Raw genomic sequence first — 10,225 nt, forward strand, 5'->3', positions numbered from 1 at the left:
TTTAAATAAATGATTTCTAATCATTTACGGCTCTGGTCTCATTTCAGAGAGAGGTCCAAGGATCTCCTCCCCATGGCCTCGCAGACCCGACAGGAAGGACTCCCGACGGCGCGCCCCGCCCCACCGGCAGCCCGATTCCCTGGACTCGGCCGAATCCTTTTCCGCCGTCTCCTCCTACTCCTCCTCATCGCACTTCCACCCGTCGTCCTCTTCATCCTCCTCCTCCTCCGCCGCCACTCGCCGCTTTCGTTTCCACTCCAAGGCTCCCGCGGTGGGCTCCAGCCTTGCCCGCTCTCAGGCCCCGCCCCTGAACGCGTCTCAGTCCTCTCGGTCGGACAGCTTCGACGGCAGCCTGACGGGGGAGCAGGACGACGCCTACGACGAGCGGCCGCAGTTCACCAGCCGCGGCACTTACAATCCAGAGAAGGGCAAGCAGAAACTCAAAGGTGCCAGACATTCCGCCGCGAGGAACATCAGAGACGGCGGCGGTGGCGGGCCTGGCAGGGACCCTCCGGACATACCCCAGCACCTCGTATTGTACGGTAGTAATGAATTCATGGTATGAAGGACGCAGGAACACCAAAGCACTCATACTTTCAGCCTCTGTTTGTTGAAGACGGAGGGAGGCAAGAAAGGCGCGACTGCCACCATGCTTTCACAGTACAGTGCCTTGGCAGCTCTGTCCTCTGCACCACAAGGGGGCGAGACTGAGCAGCAGGACAGGGAAAAGGGAATGTTGGAATATGGACAAAAAAGAACTCCTTATCAGAGAATGTTACAGAGTTAGAGAGCTAAAGATTTATATTTCCTCTAAATGGGCAAAACGCCACACTCCATCAGACATCGCCGATGTTCACTGGACTCTAAGCTCCTAACTATTAGCTTCTTTATCAGTTTACAGTTTAAAACAATCAGCAGCAGTGAACACTCTTATTACAAGACTTTTTTTTTTCTTATTTAATAAATTTTATTATCACAGAAATGCTTTATGGCCTATAATATACAGGTATAAATACTGTACAAAGCTGGAACACCTGCCCCTGCTGGGTAGTTGAAGTTTAATATTTATCTTTTTTTTTTCTTTTTTTTTGAGTATCCTGTGTCGGGATGTTCATATTTTGAGCATGTGCAGATCAAGGCTGCACGTATGAGTGTGAAAGACAAAAACCACTTCATGTGTTTTAAGTTTGTGCTGCTTCCCCCACAAACCCGCCGCCCCTCACTAATGGGGTGAAATGCCGCTACAAATTAAAGGGACCAAGTCAGCTGGTGTGTATTCCAGCCAGTGGGATCCCAGCTCTTTAGGAATGTCAGACCACCTACAAGATTTCCACATTCGACTGTTCTACAGCCATACAACATGTGTAATGTACTGTACAGGTCTTATGTACGGAATAGCGGACAAATGCAACTGTTACTCATCCACTTCCTGTGTCTGGAGCATTTTGGTCAATAGCAACAAAGAAAGAGTATAAAATCACATCGTCTTCTGTCTTTATTAAAGAGTCTGCTTTTATTTAATGTAATTTTTTTCTGCTGTTGTAATTCTCCAGCTCATACATCAAGTCAAACTTGTTTTTCTAATTGCACAAATGCTAACTAGCACATAACTCCCCTCAACTTTTTCACACCTCAAGAAGAAGAAAGACATCATGGGAAATATCCTGATCAAGATTATTGAGGCTGGTATTATTGCAAAATATCAGTAAAAGACCTCAGTGGAATGTAGTTTAAATATCTAGTGCATCATCTAAGAATCATCACTCATAAAAGTAGATATGGTACTTCTGAAAGTCTCATTTTGTCAAACATATTTTTTAAATGGATAAATTTCCATAAAGAAATAGTCAGAATCTTCAAAAACATCTGCTCAAAACGGAACAAGGTACATTTCTCCAGATGTTAGTAATTGGAGTCTATATATATATTATATAATTTTCAACATGTGTTGTTTAAAGAAAACTGTTCAAGATGCATAACTGTACGCCCATGATGAATGACACTGATATGTATGTTGAGCTGTACTTCTCTCCCATTTATGGTTCCACAAAGGTGACGGCTGGGTAAAAGGTGCAAACAGCCTCACAGGAAATGCAGTTTCAGTATTTCCTCAAATCGCATAGCATCTACTATTTTTGTTTATGATTTATCTTATTTTCTTTTGTAAGTGGCTTTGAATATCAGAAAAATAACAGCTGCTTTTAGTTTACAGAGAATTACAATAGAGTTTTGACTTTTTTGTTTATGTTTCCTGCTGTTTACCCAGTGAGAGCTTTTGGGTTTAATCTAAATCTGTCGGTGACATTCACCTCTTCTGACTTTTTCTCTCCATCTGCTTACTGGAAATGAAACAAGACTGCATCTGTGAAGCTTTTCCTTTGGATGAACAGGCTTTCCTTCACGTTTCTTCTCTGGCTGGTCCATTGTGAAACTTTCAGTTCACACATTATTTTTGCTCTAAATGGGAAACTATATAAATAACAAGAATTAATGCATTTCATTATTATTGTTTGGAACCTTAGTCTATAGATAATTAGAACACAACTTAGAGAATTTTAGGGTTTTTTTCCCCACCTTTAGAGTGGCGTTCTATTAATTTAATTTGTATCAAATGGCCCATTCAAAAATGACTACAGCATTGTTTTGAAAACCTCTTTTCTGTGAAAAATATACTTTAGCATGATCTTGAAAAAGATGCATCTGACTGAACTGCAAGACTTGGCCTACGAAACCAAAGTGGAGATATTGGACCACAAGACCATATTGCAGCAAACTCATCATGCCAGTTACTGTCAAGCATGGTGTTGGAAGGGTCATGCTTTGGGCTTGTTCTTTGGATTCAGTTATCCATAATAATCGAGTATACTTCAGCATATATCTGAGTTAAATGGGAGAGCCTTTTGTCTGGCAGCTGGAATTCGGCCATGCAAGCAAAGCGCCACAGAAGAATGATCCAGAATTCCTCCACAAGAGAGAACTCACTGGGAAAACCATTCGGGTAATTCTACTTTGTAGGGGATTGTAAAATAATCAGTCATTGCTTTTTCAACTTGGCTTTCTTTTTTTTTTCTTCTTTTTTTTAATTTACCACTTTTACAACTTTTATACTGTCCTGATATTCAGCGCCTTCTAAAATGAATGACCACACATTTTTAAACATCGGGTAGACGCTGTAGGTGAAAGACATTACATGAAACAATGAAAATGTATTCAGGATATTAACAGTTCAGATTACATTCGAGTCTCGCGGCGGGGGGAAACTGACCCTAAATTTCAGATTAATGCACATGTTCTCGCATTCAAAGTGTTTTCAAACACTGCTCACGCCCCGACTCGCATTTCGAGACAAACATGAGCCAGCAGCCTGTCACGAGAAGCGCACATTTGAAACCAATTTGAATTATTTCTATAAATAAAGCTGGCCTAATTGATTAGAAATGACTCTGGAGCAACCTCCTGTTGACGTCGCTCGCCTATCGCAGTACGCATGCGCAGATTGAACCCTACGTCACGGAGGGAGCAGGCAGGAGCAGCTCAGGAAAGAGTTCGGGACCTGTCGTATTTTTTTTCTCCCACGCAACAAAAATAAATAAATAAATTTATCCGTTCCTGTTCACGATGTCGGGACTTGACAGCAACCCGTTCGCCGACCCGGTGGACGTGAACCCCTTCCAGGTGAGTGTACGATGTAGCTGTGTGACTTTTAGCAGGTTTGAATCAGGTGTAAGGTGAGGAGCGAAAGAGAAAACCTGTTTGGTTGGTTGCTGGGTTCGGCCATTAGTATTTCCTGGCCAAGAATTGCTATAAGAGGTATGACACGTATTCGGTTAAATGTAGGCCACTTTATCTTTATCATTCAAGTAATTAAGGAAATATTTTATTTGCTTTTACATTAGCTTCCTCTGGATTTAACTCACCTGAGCAGGTGAGCGGAATCATTAGCAGGTGTTTGCAAACATTCAGACGTAATATCTTCTCCACGTCCCTGAGTTTATTTTTTCATTTTAAACCATTCTATAAACCGGAACTCTACCAATTCATCGAGCGCTAGTTTTGTTAACTTTAGTGTTTTTCTCATTGCGTTTTTAACGCCCTGAAAAATAATGTTCGGAGACGTATTTTCTTAAAGGTAAACCCTCTATCTTGCTCAATCTAATGAAATAATTACAGCAACCACAACGAGCCTATTACTGGGCCTCCATCTACGTGAATTATTAATCTGCAGTGAGATGGTTTAGGATTGAAATGCGCCTCTTGGATTACTGCATTGCACCGATTGGGCAAGGCGCTTGGTAAACTCACTTTTATGGTGCTAAACTATCCGTGACCTCTCTGGACATGGTGGGACTCACCTTGACTGCTGAAGGTATGCTATTGAAATTTGTACAAATATGTTAGAAGATTCTATTAAAGTCCTGAAAATTGTAAGGTAGGGCCTTCATGGATCAGACTTGTTTATCCAGAACATCTTGACAGGCTTAATTGGCGAGAGATCTTGGACGTCTACAAGCTCACATGCCCATTGTTGTCACTTTCACTAGCTTTGTGTATTACTAGTGTATAAATTACGTTATATCTATATTAACTTTATGTGTTATTATTTTTATTTTTTGCCTTTCCCAGGATGCATCAGTCACACAAGCTATCAGCGGGGTCAATGAAAGCACCGGAGAGTATAACCCGTTCACCGCAAATGAAATGGTGATCTTTAAATAATTAAATATTTTGTCTTATTTATTTATTTTTTTCTAACATGAACAAGGAATGCAAAAGACGCATATTTTTGTACCACAATAATCTTAACATGCCCACAAAGGAAATATAGTTACAGATGTAAGGTCGTTTATTTAGATTAATTGTATGTCCTGGTTTTTTTTTTTTTTCAAACAATAGTTTTTTGTTTTCTTTTATTCGTCCCACAGGGAAAGTACACTGAAACAACCATCCCAGTCTCTAAAACCTCCTCATCCCAACCTGCTGTACTTCCGACTTCTGTGGAGCAAAGTCCACAAGTAAGTGGTGGGAAAACAATAGGAACATTTTGGGCGTCGCTGTGTTGGGAATGTTTTCCACAATGAAATCAAATGCTTAAATCATCTAAAGTTTACTGGGCTGCCCATGACAACTTAAAATGGTTAAGTGTTTGATAATTCTGGGCACCTATGATTTCTCTTTAGTATGAATGGAGTGTTAAGGTCTTTGTAGATGAAGGAAAATTAAATTTTCACAAAAAACTCAGATATTTGTAGATTAATTCCATATACACTGCTCAAAAAAATAAAGGGAACACTCAAATAACACATCCTAGATCTGAATGAATGAAATATTCTCATTGAATACTTTGTTCTGTATAAAGTTGAATGTGCTGACAACAAAATCACACAAAAATCATCAATGGAAATCAAATTTATTAACCAATGGAAGCCTGGATTTGGAGCCACACACAAAATTAAAGTGAAATGTTCCCTTTATTTTTTTGAGCAGTATATTTGCAAGAAAAAAAAAAAAAACACTTGGATGTCCTCTGATAGTCGTAAAGTTCCAAGAAAACTGGCAAAAAGGCACAACTTCTGCTAAGTCAGAAGTTTACTGAAAATATTTGACATTGTTTTGCTCCAACAAATCCCAGAAGTCCTCTAAGATTTAACTGGTAAATGTACGAGATGGGTATTTGAATATTTTCCAAAGTGTAGGGGTCTTTTCCTTGTTTAAATATCAGAAATTATGGGAATTTTTAAAGGTTTTGGTTTAGCTTTATTGTACTTTAAATGTATACATTTTGACCTGTCAGTTGGCATCAATAATTTCAGCTGTATATAATAAGTTATGTTGTATGACTGTACTACCAAGCTTTAGTACAATAAAAAAGTATCCTTGCAAACAGAATTCAATTTATTTCTATGTCACCTATTCACAAAAGTTTTCTAAGGAAATAGTCAAAACCTTATAAAGTTCAGAGTCTGAGTTCTTTGTATTTATCTAACATTATCCATTATCAGCTAAACTCAGCAGTAATAAAACCTGACCTTAACATGAATCTGAAGTTATTTGGGTTGTTTTCTGCTGGGCCTTTTCTTTTGAAGAGCGCTAACTTGTTTGTCGCTGACTTGTCTGCTGTGCATCAGGCTACGGCAGCAGCTGCTCAGGCCAACCTGGTCAAGCAGCAGGAGGAGCTGGAGAGGAAAGCCGCAGAGCTGGAGCGAAAGGAGCAGGAGCTGCAGAACAGGAGCAACAGAGACCCAGGAGGTAAAGCTCTGCACGTGTTTTTTTCTGGAGTTGCATGGAGAAAATGCTTGAGTATGAGCATCAGTTCCACCCTCCTGTGTTAAAATCTGTGTTTCTCAGCTAAGGAAAACAACTGGCCGCCTCTTCCGAGGTTCTTTCCCATAAAGCCGTGCTTCTATCAGAACTTTGAGGAGGATATCCCAGAGGAATACCGCAGAATCTGCAAGAGAATGTACTACCTCTGGATGTGTATGTAGCCTGCATCTCTGTATGCCTTCACCCAAAACCCAAAGAGATCATTTAAAAAAATATATATATATATAGGAATAAGTCATTCATGTGTTAAAACTAATGGATGTATTAAATATTCTCCTGTTTTCTTGTGAATCACCACAGTCCACAGTGCCACCCTGTTCCTCAACATCCTGGCTTGCCTGGCTTACTTCACCGCTGATGCTGCTAAAGGTGTGGACTTCGGTCTGTCCATCCTGTGGTTCATCCTCTTCACCCCCGTGTCTTTTGTCTGCTGGTACAGGCCGGTCTACAAAGCCTTCAGGTACAGATTTACCTTCAGAACCGGATCCAAGTGATGGTAATAGAGAAGTAGATGTGTAATGAAAAACCTTTGTGAATGCTTTATGAATATTTTTCAAGTATGAACATGTATGTGTAGTATTTTAGTAGCTTGAATTCACTTCTTTAATGATAACCAATTAAACTTGTAAGTATTAAATAAAGAAATTGTATCTTTTTTTTAAAGACATGCAGTTAGGGGACAAAAATTGCATAGCTGTGGTTGTGTACTATTGCTATTACAATAATATTCCCACTCACAAGTTGTTCTCTTGCTTTTGGAGTTTAAGTGTATAATCTGACTGCAAATGACTGGTGCTTAACCCACCGTTTCTAGAGTTGAAGAGTTGTGACAATTAATGCTGAGACTCTTCTAGCAACAACTGGTTCCTAAGCACTTTCTGCCTTTTTATGTTTCCATAATATGAAAGTTGAACTTTTAAATGTTACACAACACTTAAAATGTCTGTTTTTCTTTTTCATCCACAGGTCTGACAGCTCCTTCAGCTTCTTTTTCTTCTTTTTTGTTTTCTTCTTCCAAGTGGCAGTGTACATTATCCAATCAGTGGGCATTCCCTCATGGGGAAACAGGTGAGTGTAGTGTTAGCAGATTTTCATTCACATTTGTTCTCCAGTATGTATGAGCATGATGATGTGCGTAGGTTTGTAAAAGTGCATGCACAACTCACAGCTGAGTGTTTTGGTGGTTATTTCTTTCCTGTTTTCTACTCTCTTGCATATCTTTGACAGATTCCTGTTGACCTATCTTGTGTGCGGTGCTTTTTTTTGTAAGTGCGCAGAGCCTTTCTTCTTGGGTTTATTTTCAGCATCATGTTGTGTATTAATTCTTGAAAGCCTTTTTCATCTTTTGTTCTTTCGAGTTTCATATTTTCCCCAAGTATCAGCGGGGATAGCTTGGATGCTGGCCAACCCAGCAATTTGTTGGAGCATTTATTTTTAAACATGTGTAGCATTGACTGCGGAGGAAAATTTCAAACTCATGGTCATGTTTCTTTGCTGTTGGTTTTTTTTACAGTGGATGGATCTCATCAATTAGCATGATTCGTACAAACTTGGCAGTTGCCGTGGTTATGATGGTAGTGGCTGGTTTTTTCACCGTCAACGCAGTTTTGGGTGTCATCCTGCTGAAAATGGTAAGTTACCCATTTTTTACATTGCAGGTGTTGGGTATTCCATACAGTTGTGCTTATACCTCTACAAAACAAAGTGGACATAGTCTTCAGTCTTAATGATAGGCTAATTTTATTGAAGAAATTCTACCAACCAAATAAGTTGATTTTTCAGGTCACTGAATGAAATAAATTTGATCGTTTTATGACCCAAACAAAAGTATACCTCCTGCATTATTCAGGTGGCTACAGATGATGCTTACCACATGTGTCAGTATGGAGATGAGTTAAAACGCACCATAGTAACCAAAGAAATCATTAGAAATGCATTATGTTGCTTAAGAATATAAGTGCATCTTAAGTTTGAGCATCTAAATGATGGATTCAGTACAGTTTTGGGAGAAAGTGGTCTGGCTGAACAGGACCACAGTCAGAGTCTTTTGGTATCTGCTAAGAGTTCAGGAAAACTTCACTGCTCTAACGAGCTAATTTCTGTTTTTGGCTTTTTTTTTTTTTTAATTTTTGTCATTTGTTGAACATTTATTTTTAAAAGCAGTAAAAAGGGTTAAAAACATCCGAAGGGGTGAATACCTTTTTGTGGCTGAGTATTTCAGGTAAATGTCATGCAAATTAAATGTTGACTTTTATCAAATGTATTTTTCTGAATAACCTATATTTGTCATAATTCTCATCCCAGGTCCACTCCAAGTACAGGAATACAGGCGCGAGCTTCTCCAAGGCTCAGCAGGAGTTTTCCCAGGGAGTCCTGACCAACCGCACCTTCCAGAGCGCCGCCGCTAGCGCCGCCACCTCTGCTGCCCAGGGCGCCTTCAGCGGTAACCAAGGGAATTAAACTGCTCCAGAAAAATACCTGGAGCAGTCAGGCTAGTGTTTTCTAACCAAGAACCCATGACTTATTGTCACGGTTAGTTGTTTGGAACAGACCTTTGATAATTTTACAGATATTTGCCAAAAGAACAATGAGAAACTCACAAAACGGCTTTATGACGTGTATAAATTCTGTGTCTCAAACACAACTAAAACAAGAATGTTGATGCAAGCAGTGCCTTGAAGATGGCCTGGTAGTTTTGACATTTGAGACTGCCTTTTATCAGTGTGCAATATGTTTGAATGTGCAACCAGTTTGTTTGGTTTAAAACAAATTAGCCGAACCAAAACGAGGCCTTAAGAACAAATCTGATATTAGTAATGAGTTGAGCTTCATAATATAAGTATGCAGAACTTATAAAGCAGCCTGAATATCATTCTGATCTGAGCGTTTGTACTTACAGCAAACTATGTACCAAGTTTTTTTTATTTTTTTTGTTATAAATTTTCTGTTGCTGTTTTTCTGCTCTCTAAATTTGGTGTGTGTTTTTTTGTTTGTTTTTTTTCATGTATGACATGTACATGAGCTGATGACTAATGAAGGTGATGGGATGAAGGTTTGTCTTTGTTCGCTTTTAATTGGCTTACTGAGTTTTGGTGGAATGTGTCTAAAAGGGTAAATGAAGATGCAATTTTTGAGGGGGCTGCTAAGTTTTTATTCTATATTTACTTGTGAAGGAAACATCTGTTTTCAGTCATAACTGAGCCTTCCTGTAATTACAAAGTAATGCATTCAGATTTGGTGTAAAATTACTGATGAATACTAGATGGACTTGCATTAGTGAGCTGAAAAAAACAGAATACTTACAGGGCACAAAGTAAATATTAGCTGGTTACTTCAAGGTTATTAGGATTTATAAGACTTGGCATTGAATTGTATATAAAACTCATGACTTCTATATTTATGTATCATGTTTGTGTCTTTTTAACTAGTTTCAAAACTTTTTAATATGATTGTATGTCTATGGAAGGATTGTGTTGTAGTTTCCTGTTATGATCAAAATGTTTTGTACATATTTTTATTTAAACTATATTTACTGGATGGGCATGTGTTGGAAAATAGTTGTGCTTGAACAAGCAATAAACATTGATTTAAACTAAAGAATTTACTTCTTTTACTTACCAATGCCTTAAGTAATGAATGAAAAGGATGTTGAGTCAGTTATCCTGGTTTGCGTTTTTCTTTTTCTCGATCTCCTTGTAGCATGACTGGTTAAAGAAGTTCACATCTCTTAATGTTCCTACAAAAATGCACTGACATGTTTATATGATGCTTATAAATTTATACCAACCTCTAAATGTAAGCATATATCGGGGCTCTTATTATGTAACAAGGGTGATGGCAACAGCAAACAGTCCATGGTTATGGTTTATTTGAGTCATAAACTATATTGTCAAGGATGTAGGAC

At 38.8% G+C, this 10,225-nt stretch overlaps 2 protein-coding genes across 11 annotated transcripts in view; both read left to right on the forward strand.

The window, feature by feature from the left end:
* myo9aa (myosin IXAa) overlaps positions 1 to 1,480 on the forward strand; it is a 101,591-nt gene extending 100,111 nt beyond the window's left edge. For all 10 annotated transcript variants that reach the window (XM_016669940.1, XM_016669941.1, XM_016669948.1 and 7 more), the window contains one exon: positions 48 to 1,480. In XM_016669940.1, the coding sequence (XP_016525426.1) occupies positions 48 to 565 (518 nt within the window). In that variant the 3' untranslated portion in view covers positions 566 to 1,480. The remainder of the gene's footprint in view (positions 1 to 47) is intronic.
* A 1,963-nt stretch (positions 1,481 to 3,443) lies between these two features.
* scamp2l (secretory carrier membrane protein 2, like) lies at positions 3,444 to 9,918 on the forward strand. The gene is made up of 9 exons (XM_007548998.2): positions 3,444 to 3,675; positions 4,624 to 4,701; positions 4,923 to 5,012; positions 6,126 to 6,246; positions 6,346 to 6,474; positions 6,622 to 6,781; positions 7,288 to 7,389; positions 7,835 to 7,952; positions 8,626 to 9,918. Exons 1-9 carry the CDS (start codon positions 3,619 to 3,621, stop codon positions 8,779 to 8,781), a joined length of 1,011 nt encoding a protein of 336 aa, XP_007549060.1. The 5' UTR covers positions 3,444 to 3,618; the 3' UTR covers positions 8,782 to 9,918.
* The last annotated feature ends 307 nt before the right edge of the window (positions 9,919 to 10,225 follow it).

Source organism: Poecilia formosa, unplaced genomic scaffold (genome assembly GCF_000485575.1).
Source record: "Poecilia formosa unplaced genomic scaffold, Poecilia_formosa-5.1.2 Scaffold29, whole genome shotgun sequence".
NCBI classification, from domain to species: Eukaryota; Metazoa; Chordata; class Actinopteri; order Cyprinodontiformes; family Poeciliidae; genus Poecilia; species Poecilia formosa.

Coding starts and splice junctions, on each gene's coding strand:
- scamp2l (XM_007548998.2), top strand. CDS start 3,619: ATGTCGGGACTTGACAGCAACCCGTTCGCCGACCCGGTGGACGTGAAC. Junction 6,247..6,345: donor GAGCAACAGAGACCCAGGAG/GTAAAGCTCTGC, acceptor TGTGTTTCTCAG/CTAAGGAAAACAACTGGCCG. Junction 6,475..6,621: donor AATGTACTACCTCTGGATGT/GTATGTAGCCTG, acceptor GAATCACCACAG/TCCACAGTGCCACCCTGTTC.